The sequence below is a fragment of the Aptenodytes forsteri genome, unplaced genomic scaffold (genome assembly GCF_000699145.1).
Source record: "Aptenodytes forsteri isolate BGI_AS27 unplaced genomic scaffold, ASM69914v1 Scaffold376, whole genome shotgun sequence".
NCBI lineage: Eukaryota > Metazoa > Chordata > Aves > Sphenisciformes > Spheniscidae > Aptenodytes > Aptenodytes forsteri.
The window spans coordinates 242,497-267,013 of record NW_008796056.1 but is presented as its reverse complement, the minus strand read 5'-3'; the positions used below and the strand labels follow the sequence as shown (position 1 = coordinate 267,013).

Below are 24,517 nucleotides of genomic sequence, written 5' to 3'. Positions count from 1 at the left end.
CTCTCTACAACCACCTGAAAGGAGGTTGTAGCGAGGTGGGTGTCGGTCTCTTCTCCCAAGTAACTAGCGATAGGACGAGAGGAAACGGCCTCAAGTTGCACCAGGGGAGGTTTAGATTGGATATTAGGAAAAATTTCTTCACTGAAAGGGTTATCAAGCATTGGACCAGGCTGCCCAGGGCAGTGGTTGAGTCCCCATCCCTGGAGGTATTTAAAAGACCTGTAGATGTGGCACTTAGGGACATGGTTTAGTGGTGGACTTGTCAGTGTTAGCTTAATGGTTTGACTTGATGATCTTAAAGGTCTTTTCCAACCTAAACGATTTTGTGATTCCATGATTCCGTGATTCTAAATCTGAGAAGTTTGAGTAAGAGAATAGACATAACACAGTTTGCAAACATTAATCCCCCAACAGCTGTTGGCAAGCAGTGTGGGAGGATTGCTCTCTTTACCAGTGCAGGAACCATGGTGTTGGAGCAGTTGTTTCCTTTCCACAGAAAACATCTCCTTCATAGCCACATCAGAATCTACCATCGCCTCCGTGGCAGAGATGCCACTGACACACGCTGGTGGATGCTTCTGTCTCAGCAGATGGTAGCCCCTGGACTAAAGCATTTTGGATATCATTAGAAGTAACTTCCTACTTCACCTTTGCCTCATGCCCATTTTGTTTCCAGCCTCAGGTCAGGAAGCTGAGTGGAAACAGCTATTGATATAACACAACACTTTCTTCAAAGTGCTGTTTCTGCCACAGCTTTTCACTGAATTAATTTTCTTCCCAAGAAACAAGCATTACGCCCCACTAAACACTATGGGAGGAGGTCGGCAGGCAGCTGAGATCTGCCTCTGTATTTCTCCTTCTATTCTGCCTCCGCATTCAGGCTGAAAGCCAGCAAGGGTTGGTATCTGTGAATGTCCCAGCTCAGGTCTTCTGCCCTGATCTTCTGTCTCTCCTTGCATAAAATGGCATTTTCACCTGTAAGAGCTTTTCCTCCAGGTCCCATAGGAAGAATAAGACTGTTTTCGTCATTGTCGTGGTTTAACTTCAGTCGGCAACTGAGCACCACACAGCCACTCACTCACTCCTCCGCCCCGGTGGTACGGGGGAGAGAATCGGAAGAGTAAAAGTGAGAAAACTCATGGGTTGAGATACAGACAGTTTAATAATTGAACTGCTGTTCCAGAGTATTTACTTGAGAGAGATAATCAAATCAGTAACACAGCCAGCTGTGCACAATGCAATTGCTCACTACCCGCCGACCGATGCCCAGCCAGTCCCCGAGCAGCGGCCCCCCCGACCAGCTTTCCCCAGTTTATGTACTGAGCATGACGCCACATGGTATGGAATGTCCCTTTGGCCAGTTGGGGTCAGCTGTCCTGGCTGTGCCCCCTCCCAGCTTCTTGTGCACCTCCAGCCTTCTCAGTCGGTAGAGCATGGGAAGCTGAAAAGTCCTTGACTAGTGTAAGCACTACTTGGCAACAACTGAAACATCGGTGTGTTATCAACATTATTCTCATCCTAAATCCAAAACACAGCGCTGTACCAGCTACTAGGAAGTAAATTAACTCTATCCCAGCCGAAACCAGGACGGTCATCAAACCAGACTGACACAAGATAACCCACATCCCTGGAACTTCTGTATTCCTCTCCTTTTCCAGGACGGAAAAATAAAAGCACTTGCCTTCAAGAAGTAACTCTCTCCATTTCTGCCTAAAAATCCCTTATATTAGAGTTAGCAACCAGAACACCGTAATCTGTATCTGAACTGTCTCCATTGTAGGATCACTAGCAATCACTTATCAAAAAATATTATTCATATTTTGTTAATTAATGGACATCTCCTTTAGGAAGTAGAATACAAGGAGAGTTGTCGGATTATACATCAATCAGATTGCAGTCACCGGGGTTATCACTTCCTGTATGTAAACTCACCCTACGTGGTGTCACATGCACCAAATTCTGTCTCTCCCCACTTCCCCTTGCAAGATATTCTCGCTGAAGTTTTGGGGTGTTTATGCTTTTCAAGACCATGGTATCTGAATCTTCCGTCTTGTGCCCAGGTGTGCTGTAGTGAGTATAAAATAGGGGTTTTGTGCCAGAGAAAAACCCAAACTGGACTAAGGCTCTCTTGCAGTCACGGACACATGTGCGTGGAAGGTGTGTGTTAAGGTCCCTGCTTCAGAGAAGTATTTAATTCTATGTAGAAACTGGCAGACATCAAGAGAGCCCAGCACAGAATACTAAATAGCTTTACAGTTAAAACTCATGTGTAGGTTGGGTGTTCAACTGCATGCTCTGAATCAGGCAAAATCCCCTTTTCCAGCATCCCCAGAGATCAGCTGTAATTACTAGCTCATTAATTGCTCTGGTCAGGTCTGTCCCTTTTTGTAAGTGGAAGTTCAGGAAGGATTTCTAGCAGAAGGAGATCCTCCCCTGCTGGAAATGTAAACACACCTCCAGCCATTCAGACCCTCAAAACCTTCCACTTTCCAGAGGGTTTCACTCCTTTTTCACTTTTGTCAGTTTGGTTGATTGTCAGCTGACAGAGCATTTGGAGGCTAAGTGAAGAGGTGAGCGTGGTCTCCGGCAGACTGTAGGGTGTTCAGAGTCTAGGTGTTTCAACACATGAAAGAATCAGGTTCATTACAATATTGCCAATTAAAATTTTCCTTATTTTAAAGACATTTGAACGTTTGAAATACACTCTGATGTCTCAAGCACTGCAGAAAAACTTTGTTCCCTGAAGAGGCCAAACAGTAATTCCTAACACTCTCCAAGTAGGGTCTGGGACTTTGTAGTTGCTCTAGCTTTTGTGTGCATGTGATTGAAGAAAGAGTCTCCCAGCTCCCCCTTGTGTGGATGCTCTACTCCTGCTACGTCAAGGAGAAAACAACTGTGATTTGTGCTGCTTTTGATCAGACATTTCTACAATGCTTTGCTGCTGGAAAGCAGAACAATACTGTCACAAATTTTAAATTAACAAAATATGCCTAGAAGGGATTGGTAGCTCTTGTTCATCTGATTAATGTCAGGCTTGTAAAGTCTGTTCTCCAACAAAAAGGGCAGCAAATGCTCAAGTGAGAGATGTTAAAAACAGAGACTCTTCATTTTAGTGGATCTTTGTGTTTTAGTTATAATCTCATAGTGAAGCACCCAGGACCAAATCACAAAATCAACCAGCATCAAGGGAGTTAAATTAGGTTGTATCTGTTTTCACTTTTAATTAGATTTGAAATGGCTATCCCACTGTAGTGCAGCAAGCAACCAAGTCAGTACCTTCCCCTCAGGCCTTATTACTGACAACAACCTTAGCATAGATCTGCATATTCAGCAGCTGGGTGGATAGGTGTTATGTATTTGGAAATACAGGCAGGATTTGAAAAACACAGCATATCTTTTGTACAACTCAATTTTTGCTCTCAAATTGGGGGAGTGGGGGACTTTCCTTTCTAAAATGTCCATATTCTGGCAGGAGTTATTTGATGCAGCTTTTGTCTAACAGAGATCATCTTATGATAATATTTTGCTGCTCAACAGTGGAATCAAGGCAGCACTGGTAGCAAGCACATTCTGCGCCACTTGATGTATTTTTATGGGTTTATTTTTCCCTTATGTACATTTCTATTCCTTCAAGATGTGCTCTGAGACATTTCCAATTTCAGCATTCTGTCTGTCTCATCTAATTCAATCGTAAGCTTTCCTGGGCAAGGACCATATCTGGATTCTGCTTTCAAGTTTCATTACACAGCAGTTCTACAAAGTGATCTTTTGAAAAAGTATCATGATGAGGGAAGGAACTTAAATTATCCACCAGGATTTGACATGTCAGAAGAGCATGTCCTGATCTCCCAAACTTTCAGCAATACCATACCCACAGGCACTCCTGCCTCCATGTACTCCAGCCCCACTGGAATTGATCAGCGTGATCATAGTGCATTTTGCTTAGGGTTTCCGTTAGATGGGAAGAGGTGGTTGTTTTCTTTACTTCACTTCATCATTTTCACATTTGTTTCTCTTTCAGGTGTGAACAGAAAAGTTATCTATTCCCTGGCAGACTCCGCAGATGGTTACTTCTCAGTTGACCGGTCATCAGGAATCATTATTTTGGAGCATCCACTTGATAGAGAGCTTCAGTCTTCCTATAACATCAGTGTAAAAGCCTCAGATCAGAGCATTGTGCTGACCTTGTCCTCATTTGCCACAGTTACCATTACAGTGCTGGACATTAATGACAACCCCCCTGTGTTTGAAAGAAGAGATTATCTTGTTACAGTACCTGAAGACACCTCACCTGGCACTGAGGTCCTTTCTGTTTTTGCTACAAGCCAAGACATTGGTACTAATGCTGAGATTGCCTATCTCATCAGATCAGGGAATGAGAAAGGGAAGTTCAGGATTAACTCAAAAACAGGTTTGTAAAGTGGCTCTTACTTGTAATGCAAAATGAAAGCATCAGAAAAATGTGAATGCTTTGGGGAAGGCTCTTGGACCAAAAAATTTTCAAGAACAGAGACTTGGAGCTTGTCAATGTGGAATTAGTTGCACAGTTAAAAACCAATTTTAGGTTGGAGAGTGATGTAAATTACAGTCACACTCAGCTGCCCCAGCTCAAGTGGAGAATACTTTTCTCCATTAGTATGTCTGTTGAAGTCAATATAGATGTGACAACCCATTAGCTAAACTGTGCAACCCTTACAGTTACGAACACTTGCAATGTTTACTTGCTTACCAGCTGAGTACAGCCTCAACTGTCTGGACCTTAGCAAGCATCAGACAGTGCTATCAGGACCAAATAGCTGGCAGTCCTAACATGTGATTGCTGTTTATACAACTGTATGCAACTTCACTGACTTAGGTTGCTCCTGATTTGTTGTCTGACAGTTGACTTCAGCCATGGTTTTGGTGGGGTTTTTTGGTTATACATCACAAATTTTAAAAACATACTGCTGCTTCTTTTTAAGAAATACTATGAAAAGCTACCTTATTTGGTGCAAATGGCTCATTTTCTTTGAATTTCCTTAGTGGGATATATTCTTTACCCTTATTGAGGTTTTAATCCGTCAACAATAAGCTATGATTCTTCTGTGCTTCCTGTAGTGGATCCCCTTATTCTCATAACATTCAGGATGACCAGTACAAATCTGCCACCAGAGCTTCAGAGCAAAACAATCTTGATTTTGAAAGCTGAAGGTAACACTTGTTTGAGTGCAGCTGTAATAACCAGTAACCTGGAAAGTCTCAAAATGATGCATTGTGTCATTTATATTACTGTGTGCAAAAATCTCTCTCCACTCTGCGGAGGCCACTGCCTTACATGTAAGGGACTTAACATAATCGTGTGTTGTCTGTTATCTTCATAATGTTGATTAGTGCTAACGAAATTTAAACATAAATATGCCTAGACAGCGATACTTAACTTCACATTTGACAGTGAAGCCAAGGAGATAAATCAATAAAAACCCATAATGAAGCTTAATCACACAGGGGAAAAAAAAAAATATTTATTATTCATTAATGTGTGACAGCTCCATTATTATTGGTTTAGAGGCAGGAGCTCAGTTTCCAGACAGCCGGGTGCTGATGTAGCATGCCTGATCAGGGCTTGAAAAATAACGCCCTTCACACCATTTATCAGTGGGAACTCTCTGCTAGCCACTTGGAAGCTTCTCTTCAGGGCTCCTGCTTCCAGCAAGTCATGCTGAAAGGTAGGATTCATTTGGAGAGAGCCCAGACGAGATTAAGAAGAATGATCTGAGGTCTGTAAAATGCGACTTACCAGGAAGGCTGAAGGAATTCAGCCTATTTAAGCTAGAAAAGAGAAGACGTGCTGTTAGTATTCAAGCCTGTAAAAAGTACCTACGAAGAAGAGGGGAATAAACTGTTCTCCATGCCCACTCATGAGAAAAGAAGTTGTGAATGGGCTTAAATTGCATTTGGATTATTTCGGTTAAATGATAGGAAAAAATTCCTAACTGTACTTATTATTAAATACTGAAATACATTTCCTAAGAAGGTTAGGAAACTGATGTTGTTGGAGATTTATAAGAACATTAGAGATGAGTACCTTCAATAATGATTAGGTTTAGCTGACCTGTGTTGGGTGGCAGTTGGACTAAATGACCTTTAAGCCCCATATATCCCTGCTCCTGATGGGTCTATATTGAAAAGGATTTGGCTTGCCAAGGTTAAGGATTTGCTTTTAAGTCTTTCCTGCCACACCCAGTATTACCTCCTTCAAGGCATCACTAGTAAACTGTGCACAACCCACTCCCCCCTTCTTGTTAAGGTTATGGGTACATGGGAAACAAGTGGAGGGCTTGCATAAAAATCATTTCTATCCTAGAGGGGGCCTGGGTGCATGGAGTGAGTCAAGTTACAGAGAATCTTCGTTTTGATTGTGTGGTGAGGGAACCCAAAATTTATAAACATAGTTGAGTGGGGAAGTCCCTTTTTAATCACATAAATGATAGACAACTGATTTCTCAAAGGTATTCATACCCCATTCATTTGTATTTAATTCATGAGAAGTTAATTACGTGGGAGTGAATTTCTGTTGACTTGTCAGGGCTGATTTCCAGCATCAGCATCCAGTTCTCCCACAAGCTCTGTGCATGGGCCCAGGCAAATGGGTGGATATGGCCCCCACTTCTCCGTCTACAATACTCATACAATAAAAGCTATTTTCATGAGAAACCATTCATTGCTTCATGCCTTGTGAAGGTCCTTTCTGCAGAGGCAACCCAAGTGTAATTGGCATCATTCTTTAATCAAATGACAGCAGTAGAAACCTGACCAAATATTTTTGTTGGATTGGGCAGTGTTACAGTTAGAACAACATATTTTGTATGTGTGCCACGGTGATAAATAGCATGCTGTACTGTTTACTACAGTCAAATCATTATTTGTTTTTTGCTGGCTGTTAACATTCCCTCCCTTGCTTCAAAGGAGCGATTTCCATTTTTGAAGCTTTGGATTATGAATCGTGTAAGGATTTCTACTTAGTAGTGGAAGCAAAAGATGGAGGTACTCCAGCCCTCAGCGCCGTTACGACTGTGAACGTAAACGTGACAGATGTTAACGACAACGCACCAAAATTCAGCCAGGTGGTCTACAGCGCAGTCATCAGCGAGGATGCTGCCATCGGTGATTCTGTGATAATGGTGAGTGAGGCCATGGGTGGCATTTAGGCGGGATGAAGCCTGCTGCCACATGACCTTTAATAAAATACTGCTGCACTGGTTAATAATGATAACTACTGCATCTTGAATCACCCAAACTGTTCTCTAGCCAATACTCTGCATCTGCTACTGCTTTCCAGGCTGCTGCCAGTTTCCACCCAAAAGAAATCAGTAGTAGTACCGACTGTTTCTTTTTAACCCCGATATGCTGTCAAAGAGCAATGGCATGTTTAAGGCATTGCATTTTATGAGTCAGCTAGAAACAAAAGTGGGTTTTATTGGAAAGGCAGAATTCAACTTTTCAGTGAAATACATAGTATTTGTGTAGCCTGGCATGCAGTGTGCCATACCCAAACCTCACAATACTCTCATCTTGGAACTTGTGGATCAAGAAAGGAAGTGTTACATGGAATATTAAGATTAAAATATTGTGTAAGTTTTAAGGCTAAAATCTTGAAAAGGTCCAAGGGGAGCCTCCTATCAAAAATTGATTGGCTTGATGCTGTAGAGATGTGCAGTTCAGATGCAACTAGTCTGATGGAATATGAAGTCTTACTTGACTTGTGTTGAGCAATTAATGTGTCATACAGATGGCTTAATATTTGTTTTGCTAATTTTCACTCTTCTCTCAAAAAAAGTTGATAGCAGAAGATCTGGACAGTCCTTCCAATGGCCAGATTCATTTTTCCATAGTGAATGGAGATCAAGACAACGAATTTTCAGTTGATCCTGTTTTGGGACTCGTGAAGGTTAAAAAGAAATTGGATAGAGAAAGGGTAAGACATGTGGGACTTCTTAACTTACAATGACTTACAGATGTGTGTTGATCTCAACTCTGCTGCTAGCTTGTTTTGAAGAAGCTTCTTTTGTACTCTGCAACGATCAGCCTAAGATGCTCCAACAGGTCTTTCTAATGTTGTTCCACTTCTTCCCAACCCTATCCCTAATCCTATCTACAAGCCAACTGCTCTGCTAGCATTCCCATCCTGCACCAACACAGCAGCTAAGGCCAGATCGGGGAAAAAAGCAACACTGGATTTCTCCTGTGGTGCCACCGGCAGCTGTTGCTGTGTTAACGAGCTGCCTCCTCTCTCCTGCGCGTGCAAGCACAAACATGCAGCGGTGTGTGCAACGGAGTGATTACAACATACTCCAGATTGTGGCACCAAGCACCGAGCTGAGACCTCAGCCATTAATTAGCACTCTGCAAAACATGTCACTGGGGAGGTGATGTTATGAAGTGGCCAGGCTGTACCAAAAGTGAAAGAGTGCTTCATTAAACAGATTCTGCTGCTTTGTTTGCTCACTAGATTATTCATTCAGGGTGATTTATCACCATTTTGCCATAGCTAGCAATTAGCAGCTTTTGGAAAAAACCAAACAAACACAGTTGCCTGTGCTACTAGCTGGGCAGGAGAGTGCTACATGGCTTCAAAAGTCTTGCAACACATAAAGAAATCCATGCCTTCTGCCTCTGAGCAATGCATCCACGAAACTGGGGAAACTGACTGCTATCCTCAGAATATGGGCTCAGCTGGAAAAGCTCTCTACTGGAAGCAGGGCTGCTGCTTAAAACAGTAGCAAATATCCTTCCCGTATTATCACAAAGGCAGGATTAAATTGTCAGCGTTTGGTGGCAGAATGACTTTACTGCAGACTGTCGAGGACAAGGAAGTAACAAATGGCTGTGCATGTTACAAATTTGCTGCAATATATTTCTCTTAAATGGCACAAGCTTAATTTCTTAATATGATTTTATTTCGTTTCTGAAGTGTACTCATGTACATCTGCATTCAGACACACACATTCACCCTCACCGGCATGTACGTGTTTAATGCCAGCTCTGTTAGATCTGCATTTTCCAAAGTTTCCCTCGGTTAAATTAAGCTGTGATACTGTCTTTTTCTTTGCTTCCTTGGCACATTTCCTAGACACAGGTGTTTCTGACCCCTTCAGGGAAAATGATACATGATGCCCCATCTGCTGTAGATCCCCAAAGGCAGTGCTGACTCCCAGGTTTCAGTGGTTTAAGGAAACTCATTTCTAGAGCTGTAATCACATAGAAACCATGACTTTTGCCACCTACCATTCTGGGATACATGGAAATGAAAGTAAACACGCACAAAATTTGTGAAAGACCCCACAAAACTGTCAATCTTGACTTTAGCTAGCAGTAGAAATTATAGCTCAAAAGGAAAAAAAAGAATAGATTAATTTTCTGCCTCAATTTCTTGACTTTCCGTAGTTCAGGATTCTTCCTCCCTCCTCCCTCCTCTACCACTATATCCCCACCAAATTGCAGTCTTATTCCTCCATACAACCCCTCCAAAAAACTGTTACCTTTTTCTTTAGCTTGGCCCCTCATCCCAGAAGAGCCCCCTTGTTTCGTACGCTTAGCCTGTACTCCTCCATCCTACTCAAATGGTTTTTATTTTTCAAATGGCTTTGGGATTTTGGGGCCTCTCACCCCGAAAAAGCACCTTTAACATTACATCGTTCCCTTCTGCAGGGGCGTGTTTTTCCCTTTCCAGCCCCGCACCAAGGGGCTGGAGCGGGGTGTTTTATCTGGCATGCCCTTTGCTCGCTCCCCGTAGAAGAATTCACAGGCAGACATGTCAGCAGCTCTCCCTGGAGAGCGTGGAGCAATATACAGTGAAAAGCAGTCGTAAGACGTAAGGAGGCCGACATAAGGACGCAGTTCATAAAACCAAACTGTCATCCATAAGCTGTGTGTAGACAGAGCTTTTGCAAATTGTCACGTACGCTCACACCTCATGCACGGGCACATATGTGCGTAGAGGGCCCATGGGTGATGCACTGAACTGCCCACACCATGCTGAGTAGTTCGTGGCTGTTGCAAACAAGTATGTTCAGAAAACCCGTATCTTCTACTGAATGGTGGATAATATTGTGTTGCTACAGAGACTGTGTTGTCCCTAGTAGTCCCAAATGTTTTCCAGTGCGTTTAAGCCAACTGTCTGTGAACTTTTTCTTGGTTCTCCATCACCATGTTAGAAACGCTGTATGTCAAACTGAGCTTGGCTTTAATAAGTAACTTATATAATATCCTGGAAACCAACTGTAAGATAAATAGAAACAGGTCACATATCCCAGCTGACACCTAGGAGAGATTAAAATGTTAGTTACAGTAGTAATGGCTGAGTTTGGATATTATCCGTCGTTTATTTTTTGTCTGCCCCTTTGTTTCAGGAATGCATCATCTGATACAGTTATTTGAATACAGTGAAGCTGTTATGTTTATTGATAGCCTTATAAAACAGAAAGTGGGACACAGTGTGGCAATAAACAGGATAATGTTGTACTAAGGGCAGGGAAGGTAATGAGGCCAAACAGCTTTCCTTAGAATATGCTAAGTGGTGCACTGGGTTTAAAGAACATGAGTTAAAATTTAGGACCATTTTCATGACGATTTAATGTGTTCACCTTTTGGCAGATATCTGGTTATTCATTAGTTATCCAGGCAAGAGACAGCGGCACCCCTCCTTTGTCTTCATCTGTGACGGTCAACGTGGACATTTCCGATGTGAACGATAATAGCCCTGTATTTACTCCAGCTAACTATACAGCTGTAATTCAAGTAAGTTTATCCTGCACATCCAAAACTTCTCAGACTTTTAAAATACAGAAGCATTTGGTTTCAGTTAAGTAGCTTTTGACGATTTATCTGTCAAAGATGTATCAAGTGATCTTATTTAAAGGAAAGTATAAACATGTCTTTCTTAACTCTTGGGTAAGTTTCTGTTTGGTGAGGCTCTTTAACCTCAGCATCTGTCACACATTTTACCGTTCATCCCTGTTGCGCCAGAAATTGTACTCTGGCCTCAAAAAGTCTGAGCTGGGATGAGTTCGCACATCTTTGCACCTTGATCAGGGTGCGAGTCTTAGTGGTCAATCAGTCCTGATCAGACACAGTATCAGGCAGAGCTCATCGGTCCCTGGAGATGTGGTGGAGACCTCCATCTCTGCTACTGGTCCATGGGGCGTAAGCGGTGCCAAATAAACGCTGCTTGTGAAATGCCATCTTGGGCAAAGAGCATTCAGTTGAATATTCTCGATAGGAATATGTGGTGTTTTATGATTGTGATATGTGTCATTTTAATCCTTTTCTTTATACACTGTGTATATGTGTAAAGGAAAATAAACCAGTGGGCACAAGCATTTTGCAGCTGGTAGTGACAGACAAAGACTCTTTTCACAATGGCCCCCCTTTTACCTTCACCATCCTCACTGGCAATGAAGAGGAGGAGTTTACGCTGGACCCTCACGGCGTCTTGAGATCTGCAGTCATCTTCAAGCACATGGTCGCAACTGAGTATGTGCTCTGCGTGCAGGTACAGCTTGATTTTTGCATCTGCACAGAAACAAAAACCCTCATAGTGGTAGGTCATCTGTACATTGTCTGTATGGGTTGGTTTTAATTGACTGTATTCTATGAGTAAATACCATGCATTCCAGTTTACAAGTGCACAGTATGGTATATTTCCTTTGATGTCCTTAAACCTAATTTCATATAAATATAAATAGGTAGCCAGCCACCTTTCCAATTTCCTCCACATGAAATGGATTTTCTGAGCAGCAGCCGTTATGATTTAAGATTTTCATCTTTTTTTTTCTGTAACTAAGCGAGGAAAATAAGCAAAAATGCATTATATACATATAAATACACCACGGAACGAGTGACAGCAAAATATTGTTCTAGAAAGGAAAATCACTTCTGCTTTTAAGTCATAAATTTAATCATAAATTTTTGGAAGCCTACCAAGAATTCATGAAATCACATTTCCAAGGTCAACTTAGCTTTTAAAGAATGTGAAAATAAGACATGCAATAGAAATCCAGCTCAAACTTAGCTTTAGAGTCATTGTTGAGGAACTTTGTAACCAGGGTAATTCTGATTACAAAAAACTGTAAATCCAAAAGTCCACATTTCTCAGGCCTGCCAGAGAAAATGTAGTAGGGTTCAGTAAATATGCAAGTCTAGGGAATGAACTACACTTCTTCGTTGAAATGGGACATGGTCCTGTAATCTAAGTCTGAAATGCAGGCTTCTTCCACCTGCTTTACTGGGGTTGATTTCTCTAAATACAGCCTGTCTGCTCCTTACAAGCACATTTAATGCTGTTTGTAGCAGTAGCATTCTCAGTTAGTTGCAACTCAAAAAATATAAGTTCTGATGCTAATTGACAGTTCAAATCAAAGTAATGTTTTACAAGTTTGCCATTTAATATTCCTGCAACCCATTTTTTGAGACTTGTAGGAAAATAAAAAACCCCTCACTTTTCCTTCTTACCATGCCTTCATCCTAAAATATCCTGCTTTTAGGGCAATTTGCTAGCCAAAGTTCCAGTATAGCCAAAATTGGGCATGAGAATTAAATTTAAGCAGCATCCTCTAGCTATAGAGATCCAAGTATGGCATGTAAATGAAATATTAGACAGACCAAAGTGTCTGAGATGCACCAACAGGTTCAGAAAACGGCGCTGTTGAATTGCAGAGGCCGAGTTCCTCACAGTTTTATTTTCTTTAGGGATTTCTGCGGGAAAACATATTTTATAGTTTCCTGTTGTCTATAGACCATAGAAATGTTTCTTTCCATTCATAAGTGCCAGTGTGCTTTCCACCATCAGGTTCCTCCCCTGTGTTACGTTTATTAAAAAGTAATGTTAAAATTGAAAGTGGAATGGGAGGTAACCTCTGTGCATTTCCATGTGTGTGTGCACATATACATAAAATATTTCCTTAAATACTCCACCCAGCCCTTTTAGGAGTGAGGATAAATGATTTTTAGAGTGTCCTTTCCTAGTAATGTCCATATTACTATTGCCATCCTGCCTCTTTTTTTCTTCAATTTTCCTCCCGATGTCCAAACACAAAGATCTTTGAATGTGTGCTACATCTCTGCCCAGTTATAGTTCAGTCTTCTGTTCTTCTCTGAAGCAAATAAATGTGTGGAGCAGTGTATCTTAATAGTGACTTCAAGGAAACATTTTTCTTAGTGCAGGAAAGGACACTGATTCAAGTTTGCACACCTTTCTGTCAAGATGGCCTTGGGTTTTTTGTCATACTTGCTCTTTTTCTCTCTATAAAAAAGTGCAAAAGATGCTATCATACGTGCTCTGGGTCGTACAGTCATCTGTCCAAGTGCAGTGCTGCTCTCATATTTTATCGTTAGTAACAGCACAAGCACCCTATTTCATTTTTGGAGGGTGATAAATTTTATTTATTTCAAGCATGTTTCTTGACTGCTTCAGGTAAAGTAGTACAGAATGCTGTAGAAAAACTCAGAACTCCCTCACATCCACACAAACTAAGCTGGGTCTGAAACACTTTGGAGCACACCAAGCAATGCAGAAACTGATGCTGGTATTTCACTGGACTTCAGTCTCTTTTCCAGGGCAGAAGTGAGCCCAAACTCCATTTGGTGCAGAATATACCACATTCAAATGGCTCTGTTGTGAAGAGGACAAGTGATAGCTGTGGGATCCTGGGAACAGTTCAGTTTGAGTAATGAGACATTCTGCTGACACATTTCTCTCTGCAATCCACTTAGATGAGATATCTGTGCTTCCCTGAAGAGTTTGTAAGTTCCACTGCTAGAAATGGCTGAGACGTTTCTTTACATATGTATTTTGCAAATGCGTTTGGGAAGTTCTTTTGAGAGGTCTTCAGAATTACTGATGCTGTGAAAATATATATAGCAAGAAGTTACGGTTGTTAGCTGTCTTATATGTGTGTTTTATTTTGGTTTTTATTTTTTTATTTTTTCTAAATTACATTAGGCAAAGGACTCTGGGAAGCCTCAGCAGGTTTCCCACACCTACGTTCAGGTGAGGGTTATTGAAGAAAGCATTCACAAACCGACTGCCATTCCACTGGAGATTTTCATTGTCACCATGGAAGATGATTTTCCTGGGGGAGTCATTGGGAAAATTCATGCCACAGATCAGGATGTGTACGATGTCCTCACATACACGCTAAAATCAGAGCAGAAAAGTTTGTTCAAGGTCAACAGCCATGATGGGAAGATCATTGCCCTTGGAGGGCTTGATAATGGCAAGTATATCCTGAATGTCTCCGTCAGCGATGGCCGGTTCCAGGTACCCATCGATGTTGTGGTCCACGTCGAGCAATTGCTACAAGAAATGCTGCAGAACACAGTCACCATCCGTTTTGAGAACGTTTCCCCGGAAGACTTTGTGGGCCTTCACATGCACGGGTTCAGGCGTACCTTGCGAAACGCAGTGCTCTCCCAGAAACAAGACAGCCTGCACATCATCAGTATTCAGCCGGTGGCAGGCAGCAGTCAGCTTGACATGCTGTTTGTAGTTCAGATGCACAACGGTGGTTTCTATAAGCCTGCCTATTTGATTCAGAAGCTTACCAATGCAAGGAGACACTTGGAAAATGTGATTCGTATTTCTGCTATCTTGGAGAAGAATTGCTCTGGACTGGATTGTCAGGAACAACACTGTGAGCAAAGTCTATCTATTGATTCACATTCCCTGATGACCTATAGCACGGCACGAATTAGTTTTGTATGCCCCCGCTTTTACAGGAATGTGCGCTGCATGTGCAATGGTGAGTACTGCGCCCTCTTCCCCTCCCATCTTTACACATTACGCGATAGGATTGGTTTTATTCCTCTGATGCAGATTAGAAAGGGCATTTCAATTCAGTCTGTTAAAGCACGACTGGCTGATGTATTGTGGGAATTGATTTCTCAGGCTCGGGAAGAATTGTTTGTGTTTACTGATGTAAATGGAAGTTGATGAACTTTGGCCTTTTACGACAAAGACCGCTTTCCTGGAGGCTCCGTAATCAGAGCCATCAGCCAGCATCCAGGGGAGGGGAAGAAAGGGGAGAGGAAGGGAGAGGAGAGGGAGGGATGTTGTTTCCCACCCAGTCGGTGCCACCACTGGAATAAGCCTGGAGTGTGACCATAGCAGAACAGGCCGGTCCACTGGGATGCACCAGCAGTCTCCAAGGAAAAGGGCTCCTGACCTAAGCAGTGCAGGTGGAAAGGCCTTTTCCTGTCCCATTTTTGCAGAGAGGCATGGAAACCAATGAAGTATTTTATTAAATAACTGCAAACAAGCACTATTCCTGACCTTTAATGCTACAGTAGGTGACACTGTGGGTTTTTGGCTGGGTTTCAGGCTGCTCCACATTTTGGCAGAGATTTCACATGGGCATATATGACAAATAGACTCGGGAGCCAATCTTCCTTGTGATTCTGCACTTGGAGTATAAAACCTCAGGCAGTTATAATAATAGTTCTGTTTCTTTTGTTTGCCAGGCTACTTGCTTCTCATTCCACTTCATTTAAGAGCAGAGTAAAAAGCTGCTGTAAAATCAATACATCTAAGTCTCCTTCATCTTAAGCACACATGCACACATACACACACAGAGCAGTACAAGAATTCAGCAGCTGTGTCTCTCAGTAACCAACCTTTGTTTCTGCAGCAGTCAGCAGGACTTCGTGTCTTACCATCGACTTCAGTGGGGATGAAAATAGGCATAAATTGCATAAAACTTAACCAGAAATCATTGTCTCCTGCGGCACATGAATAATAATGCCATAGAAGTTCAGTTCTGTTAAAAATATCAGAATTCTGTATCTGAGGTATTTTCATGTACATTCAAGAGTAGACTATCTGGTCAATTTTTAAGTAATAGTGTTATAAGTTTCAAACAGATGTATCTATTATAAAAATAGTCGGTGTTTTGTTACACATGAAAGGCTGTGAAATAAAGGGTTTTCACAGGTTTAAAAGGGACAATGCTGCAATATCCTCCAGATGAGTCCAGGAGCCAGTGCAGGAGCACTGTCTGCAAAACACTTTTATGTTCTCTAAGTTATAGCTTTGTCTCATTTTTGTACCAAGAAATCACAAATCCTCATCTCCATGGGGATAGCGATATCCCTCACTGTCAGAAATCGGTTTTCTGGCAGCCAAAATTTTCACTGTTTATAATTTCATTTCACTACTTATTAAAGTCAATAATAATGTATTATTCCCTTCAGATACTAATAGTAAGTGGATCTGCCTCATAATCCCTTAGCTTAGCTCGAAAAAAATGACTTTGCAATGCAGTACAGTTCTGATCCAGGAGCTCTCTCCCTTTTCCTCCCTGCACAGCAAGTTTGCACTGGAAGCACAAAAATTCAGCTGGGACAGCGATTTCCAAGTTTTTCTGTCATGTACCAGTCAATCCTCAAAATGTATGGCAGGCTGCTGGAAAGGCAGCATGGTTTTGCAGACCGTCTGTGGTCCCTAGCCTCTGGACCATTTATCATGGCCTCAAAGACCGCTGTAGGGGAACAGTTGCCACAGGCAGGTTGTCCTGGTCCAGCTGGAAAGCTGGATGGGTTCCCACAGCTCCCGTTCAAGCCACTGTGTGCTGATTTCCCACGGGTGATCCACAAGACTTGGGGTGGGGTTATGCATGTCCAGTCCACCACGCAGCCTGTAACAAAAAAGTATCCAGAGCTGCTGATTTCAGTATAGCTACCAAAGAGGTGAAAGCCTTGGCGCCTCTTGCACAGAGGTAAGAGATCTTGGTGGGAAGTAGAAAAACCCATGCTTTGCCCTTCTCCACATTAGTTAATGCTTCAGCCTCTTCTACTGTTTTTAATTAAAGGACCCACAAGAAATGTCTTGGTATTTAGGTAAATACACAGACACACACTGTGTGTTTTATCACGTAGGAGGTAACACAGACTTCTGAGGGTATATTAATTAGAGAATGTATGTATAGTTTTACTTTCATGGAAGCTAAAGACTAGGCCTGGTAAAAGAGTTAGAAAAATGCAAATACTTCTTTGATCAGTAGTTCTTGTGCATGCACATAAATGCAGCAAGTCAGGAAAAAGAGCACAAAATAGTAGAATAAATTTCTTTTGGCTTGTTTAACAAGACAGCATTAGCAAGATATTATCAGTATAATAAAAGTATTATACTTGTTTTGTCACTAGGATACTGTCATGATCCAGTCCAGTAAATATTAATAGCTTGAATTATGACAAAGCCATTAAAATATTGCATATGTTTCCAGAGCTCTGATTCAATTATGACCCAGAAAGCTTGAGTTCGAACTAATTCACTCGTTCTTGAAATATGTATCATACTTGGAGTGGTTTTCCCACTGGCAGATGTCACAGATATGCACAATTTATGCATGCCAGCTGTGCATAACTTACCTAGATTACCTTTGTGAGCAAATGGAGTTATCTAACATGAAAATGCAGGGAGACTGTAAAGCAGGCAGTTGGGTGAACTTCGGAGCTTCAGCAGCTCAGCTCTGGAAGGACAAGTTCGAAAGTGCAGGTGCATCGATCTAAGCCTTTAAAATCAATAAAATTGAACTAAAGAGTTTTCTAATAGCAGACTGACTCCTTAGATTTCTGGCTCATCTGCTTGTGTTTGTATGAAAAATACTGTAACAAACTGGGGTTTGTTTCAGTGTGGCTATAGGGGCTATGCAATTGCCAGTCTCCCGTCACGTGACATGAGGTATGCAAACGTCAGTCAGTGCTTGTGAGAAATAAAGATAGGAGGACTGGAATAAATATATTCGTGTAAAATAGTTCTCATGACATTCTCATTTTTCAGAAGCAAAAATCTATTCCGTATTTTTATTTTTTCATGATGCAAAGTAATTATTTTGTGTTGAGACAAAGATACAGGGAAGAAGCAGGTTTTGTTGGGACTACTTTGCTATAGAGTTGTTCTGCATTATAATCTTACAAAAGCAAGGTTACATTAATATGTTTATGGGAGAGGGCTGGATTGAAATAATCTTGACAAATGTGGGTATATATCTACATCTGAGCTGGTCACTCCAGGCCCCATTTGCAGACAGTGGAAAGAATGAGGTATTTTTAATGATGTGATACATCTCTCCCTAGATGTCTAAAATCAGTCGGATGAATCGTGCCCTAAAGTTAGATGAGATGAATTCCATTTCAAGTGTTTAATATGGTTCTGGCTTAATAGTTTGAAAGAATTTTTCTAATAGACCCAGAAGTGTTCAGCAAAAGTGCAGATATTCACATCCACGTTATTTAATCAAGTGAACAGCAGTCTTGGACCACTTTCTCGTGAAACCAGGCAATTCAGACTTTATGGAGCCACTTCTAGCGTTTTGTGAATGTTCTGACAAAAGGAAATCATAGACTGTGATGATCTGCTATTAATATAGGACCTAATCTTCAGAGGTGGTTTGTGTCCTCAGCTCCACAGAACACGCACTGCCTTTTAAAGAGTCCTGGGTGTTTTGCAGGACTGGGCATCAGGAACCCAATTCCTATGTGTACAGCACCACTTCTCCCATTTTCAGGAAGCACACACATACTAATGAGCCTCGAGTTGTCCTGGCAAGGTAGCCAGGAAGACTGAAGAAGGTGTCCTGCCTGTGCTTGGGAGCAAAGAACTGCAGATAAATTTGATAGATTTGATTTGGCTGTAGTCCTTTTAACCCTGCACTTGTGTAAGGAGAGATGTTTCTCCTGTTTCTCCCCATTTTAAGGCCCACGCTGAGAATGCACAATCTCATATAAAAGGTGGGAGAGCTGAAGCATCAAGTGGGGGCATGACTGTAGAATCAAGGCGAGTGGGAATTGTTATCTGTCACTTAAGGGGTCTTAAGGGAAGCTGTGATCAAGGAGTGGATGGAAGAGGTCAAATGTCTTAGTTGTTCTAAAACTGGGAAAGAATCTGATTCACTAGGACTTACTGTGTGACACAAAGCTTTCCAGGGGCACTGGAGCTAACTGAAACCCTTGGCTGACTTGTGCAGAACCAAGTTTGTGGTATCTGCACTTATATGTATATTGTAATAATTGCTTACAATACCTGGTCACCGTGTTCCAAAAATAAAAACAAAATGCAGCTCATAAGTTGACCGTCTTCCCTCCCACTAAACTAATTATTAGATTGCTTAAAAGTAACAGTTTGGAGCTTTGCTTTAAATGCTTTCTGGGACCCTGGCCTTCAGGAGTCACCTTTCAAGCAAGCAAGAGAAACAGACTCTTTTTTTTCAATATTCATACAGATTCAGGAGAATGGGCTTACAGAAAAACACCAAATATCTCAAGGCTCAAGTTAAAATTGTTGAAGCATTCAATTTTCAAAATATATTTACATTCTTGGAAGTGATCCTTCTTTGGATGGACAGGAATTAAACAAACATCTCATTTTGCAATGGAAGAGTGTTTTCTTCCTCAGTATACTAGCAGGGAGATTGTAATACTTTTACTTTCTTTTAGATAATCAAACTGAAGATGATCTGTCAAAATCAAGTGGGTCTATTCCACCTTTTCCTGCCATGCACTGACGCTAGCTCGTGTGTCTCTGTGATAGAGACAGAGATCTGTCTCTCTCTCTCTTGTAGAGAACAACTTTATTAATACTAATGTGAGTTTCAAGGGAGTGCCGTGAATTGACCGGACTTGCCTACAGAAAAAAAACGATCAATTCAAATCCATATTTCTTGAATCTCTTATTGGATGGTAAATAGACTGTTCTTTGGAGTGGAAATGCAACATTAGAATAATTTTATTTAAACTCAGGCTGTAAATCTTTGATGTGGACAATGTAACCTTGAATGATTTCACAGTTTTGCTCCGCATAGTTGTGAAATCAGCCTGAAAATGCATGTTAGCTAGGGCAATGCAGTAATGCAGATTTGTAGCTTATGTACTTATAACCATACAGACAGGCATAGAGCATTTCTTCTCCCAAGTCTGAATATTTTAAAACTTTTGTGACAGCTATGAAATCCTGCTGCAGCAGGATGAATAAAAAGTTGATTTGCTTGTAGTTTACCAGAAGAACTGTTCTTGGCTTGCCAGGATAAGCAGTTCTTTAGTGTGTCTCCACAGTTACACTAAATACGTTAGATCCTCTCCATGTATATTTTGACTGTGGAAGGATGACTCCGAAGTACAAATCAGAGTTTGAATCAGCTAAAAAAACTGGCAGAGATGGATAACAAAGTAATCTATTGCTTTATTGCTTCATGTCAAAGATACAGTCATGGGTTAGGGGATGTGAAAATTTGCGGAGCCACATTTGGAAATCTCAGTGCACCCTTCTGCTGCACACTGATGAGCTGTAGGGCTTTTGTCCAAATAACTTGTCTGTCAGCTACGCAGAAGCTCACTTGAATTACAGCCTTACAAAAGGTTTAAGTGTGTTCAGAGAAGAGATATACTCTGCGTACAGCAGAATGCTGTGTATTTGTCACATAAGAATGAATTAAAATAGCAAAAGAACCAAGTAGAAAATACAAGACAGCCTATAGAATATTTAACCACCTGTTATAATTTCAGAAATAATTGTTACTTGCCACTGAATTCCAAAGAATGTGGGGTTTTTTTCTAAAAAAAAAACCCTATAGAAAACATCATATTTTCTGTTAAATTCTGCAGACCTTACCTTTAAATAGAATATACTTCTGCAGTGCAGAACCCTATAAAATGACATTTGTTTCTTGATTCTATAAGACTTAAAGTGTGACTGTATATTGCAGCTGTTATTCCCTTTATGTTACCTACTAAAGTGATTAATAAAGATTGCCATGCGTCATTTTCTAACAGTGCTACAGGCAGTACTGTAAATCGTTTACTGCATAGACCTCTCAAACAAATGTTTGACAAAGGAGGGGAGGATGTTAAAGATTAAATTGACTGTGCTGTACATCAAGCAAGACATTTACAGTCATTGCCATATTTGTAGTCAGCTCATGTCCACTTTGAAACCTGCAGTAGTAATTTTTCTTTTTCCAGAAAATACTTACAGTGCCAGGTAGAATCATAGAATCATTGAGGTTGGAAAAGACCTCTAAGATCATCGAGTCCAACCGTCGACCCAACACCACCATGCCCACTAAACCATGTCCCTAAGTGCCGCATCTACACGTCTTTTAAATACCTCCAGGGATGGGGACTCCACCACTTCCCTGGGCAGCCTGTTCCAATGTTTCACCACTCTTTAGTAAAGAAATTTTTCCTTACATCCAATCTAAACCTCCCCTGGCGCAACTTGAGGCCATTTCCTCTCGTCCTATCGCTAGTTACTTGGGAGAAGAGACTGACACCCACCTCGCTACAACCTCCTTTCAGGGAGCTGTAGAGAGCGATGAGGTCTCCCCTCAGCCTCCTTTTCTCCAGGCTAAACAACCCCAGTTCCCTCAGCCACTCGTCAGAGGACTTGTGCTCTAGACCCCTCACCAGCCTTGCTGCCCTTCTCTGGACACGCTCCAGCACCTCGATGTCCTTCTTGTAGTGAGGGGCCCAAAACTGAACACAGGATTCGAGGTGCGGCCTCACCAGGGCCGAGTACAGGGGCACAATCACTTCCCTACTCCTGCTGGCCACACTATTTCTGATACAGGCCAGGATGCCATTGGCCTTCTTGGCCGCCTGGGCACACTGCTGGCTCGTGTTCAGCCGGCTGTCAACCAGCAATTTCAGGTAATTTCAGCTATGCTTACTATGAGTCCTGCTTGGCTTATACTAAAGTGTGAGAGCAATAAGATTCTTTCTTTCATTAATTTCGGAGATATACTGTATGGCAGGCTGATTTCTTCCTTTATAAATTGTAAATAAAATACATATGCTCAAAAAACAGTTTTTGAATATTATAAGGGACCTGCAATAAACAAGAACTGCCAATATTCAAAAAGTGATGGGTAGGAAGGTGCTGACTTTTGATTGTTAAAATCATCACCTGCATGTATTAAGTAAATGAATTTGATAAGCAAAACAAGAGACGCCTGTCCATTCCCAGCGGCTGACTCTCCCTCTGTTCAAGCTCTGGCTGGAAATCAACAGAAGCATGGGCAGGAGTGCCTTTTTTCCTGCACTTAAAGGCTACTTTCATAGCAGCCACACACAGATGTCCAAAGGTAGAAGCTGACCCTGCATCTACCAAGTTCCTTGTTGCAACCAAGAAAAGTCTAACTGTTGTGGAAGTCGTATATACCTGAGATAATAAGGTATATTAAGCAGCAATAGTTGTATCGTGTTTTGCATTATTGTAGACGGTGTTTGCAAATCTTTTAAGATTAGGGCAATCAAAACAGATTTATTTAGACACTTTTAGAAGTTATATAGACGTTTTAGCCAAACCGCATGGAATGCAAGAAGTTCCTCTGACATCAGGCTTTAAAGTAAGCCCTTGACATGCTCAGCTTGATAGATGCTAAGAATTTGGGAGGTTTTGAAGAACCTTAATGTAATTGTGTCGCACAGGTATTTTAAGCAAATTTAAAACTCAGTATTCATCTGTCCCTTCAGATTACTTCCCTTATGAAATTAGTAGTAGTTCTGAATTCACCTATTCTTGGGCAAGATTAGATTCCATACTAATAAAAGATTTTTAGGAAAGAATTGACACTAGCATTCAAAATATTTTTTTCCAAATTATGCTCTTCCCCAAATACAAAAGGACATGGATGTTTTGCCCAATTTATAATTATAAATTGCAACTGGCTATTTAGAATATTAAGCTGCTTCTTTCTTCAATTAGGTAATGTCAAGAAATACAGTCAACTTATTTTTGATTTTCAGATTTTCTTCACTTTGAGTTCAGAGCAAGTAATCCACTTTTTTTTTTTTTTTTTTTGCCCTGGACATATGCAGTTCCAGGTACAACGGGACTTGTGTAGTCACATCCAGAAGAAAGGAGGATAGGTTTTGGCAGCCTGGGCAAGGTGCACAATAGGATGTGAGCTCTCAGAAATGTCAAGAGGGACATGGGGACAGGGCAAGTCTGCCTATGCCATACAATCAGGCTGGCCGCATGTCCTGTGCAGTATGAGGATGAAAAGTCCAGCTGTCACTCCATAGCCCAGGAATGGCTTTTTCTTATTTTTTTCTCCTAGGGAACTCCACCTCCTTAAATTTGCTTCTCATGGGTGTGCTGGGGCAAAAGCAGTGCGTAGCTTCATGTCATTTGTTTTCTCATATCCCTAAATCCCCTGCACAGGAGGCTTTGTGAGAAAATGACTGGCTTGAGAGTCACAACACCAATTATAGACCAGTTACTGCTCATAATAGTTGGTTTTTATAATACGTTGCCATGGGTTTTAGGGCAGTCTTTGAAGAAGAACCATAATGGTTTTGCTACATACTTGTCCAAAGGACGTCTCTTCCCTGAAGGGTTGGGGGGTTTTTTGTTATTATTATTATTAAGCCATTCTTTGCTTGTACTGAAGTGTGAGATCAATAGTTGTCTTTCATTACTCTCGTATTGCTGAAGATCATGCTTTATCCCTGACAGTATTTTAACTTATTGCAGGAGGACTCTGCCCAGGGTCTAACGATCCCTGTCTGGAGAAGCCGTGCCCAGGGGACATGCAGTGTGTGGGGTATGAAGCTAACCGGAGACCGTTCATCTGCCAGTGCCCACCAGGAAAGCTTGGCGAATGCTCAGGTACATGTCACAGCGGTAAAGGGGGATATACTTGAACAACAAAGTGCTGCCATTCTCATTTTGTAGGTCGAGGTGCCACTGAAGTCAACAGAAGATGTACTGCTTAACTCTTCTCAGTACTGGCACTTGGCACATCTGTTTATAAGCCCTGTAAAATACTTGGCTATGGGGCTGTGTGAAGACCATGACCCAGTTTCCATTGGGAAATTCCCACTGACTTGGTTGAATCCCTGATCAGCAAAACAGGCTGCTGAGAAAAGAGGGCTTTTCCTAGGGACTGTTATGCCAGATGTTTTCCTGCCATGGGCAAAGCTCTATAATAAACTCTTCTGCTTACAATTTAGATTATCAAAATTCCAATCTTTATTAACGAAAACTCTACACCATCCCAAAAAGAAAGTTTCAGGACATTTGTTAGTTCTCTGCAGCTATGTTGTTCCCCGGGATACAAAGAGCCTGGTGGAAAGCCCATGAAGTGGAGCTTTCCGTTGACTTCAGTGAATCCAGGGCTGCTTGACAGAGGACGTGCTATTTCCCTGATGAAAACACAGCAGATACGGAGCTGTATCACTGTGGTCCTGGGCAGTGGTTGCAGGGAACTCATTGCAAGGGTTTGGCTGGCATCTGCTCACACCTAACTTTATACCCATAACTCAACTGCCTGATGTACAGGCATGGTCATCTTTGACTCCCTCTGTTATCAGTGAGGCAGCATAGGTGCCTCCAGGGGTGTATAGCCTTAAAAATGCTGAATACTTGGAGATACCTCTCTTTTTTATGTGTGGAGAAATAGAACATTTCTCCATCCACTGAAAAATAATTTTCCCCAAATATACAATATGTTTTTGTAGTAGGTGCCAGCCTTTTTTCCCATCAAAG

General features: G+C 41.6%; 1 protein-coding gene across 1 annotated transcript in view; it reads left to right on the top strand.

Moving 5' to 3' along the window:
• Positions 1-24,517, top strand: part of FAT3 (FAT atypical cadherin 3) — a 368,576-nt gene that overhangs the window by 313,928 nt on the left and 30,131 nt on the right. Inside the window, exons 14-20 of the mRNA XM_009286273.1 lie at positions 4,022-4,411; positions 6,946-7,160; positions 7,817-7,954; positions 10,633-10,776; positions 11,333-11,530; positions 13,979-14,777; positions 23,504-23,638. Coding sequence (XP_009284548.1) covers positions 4,022-4,411; positions 6,946-7,160; positions 7,817-7,954; positions 10,633-10,776; positions 11,333-11,530; positions 13,979-14,777; positions 23,504-23,638 — 2,019 coding nt within the window. The remainder of the gene's footprint in view (positions 1-4,021; positions 4,412-6,945; positions 7,161-7,816; positions 7,955-10,632; positions 10,777-11,332; positions 11,531-13,978; positions 14,778-23,503; positions 23,639-24,517) is intronic.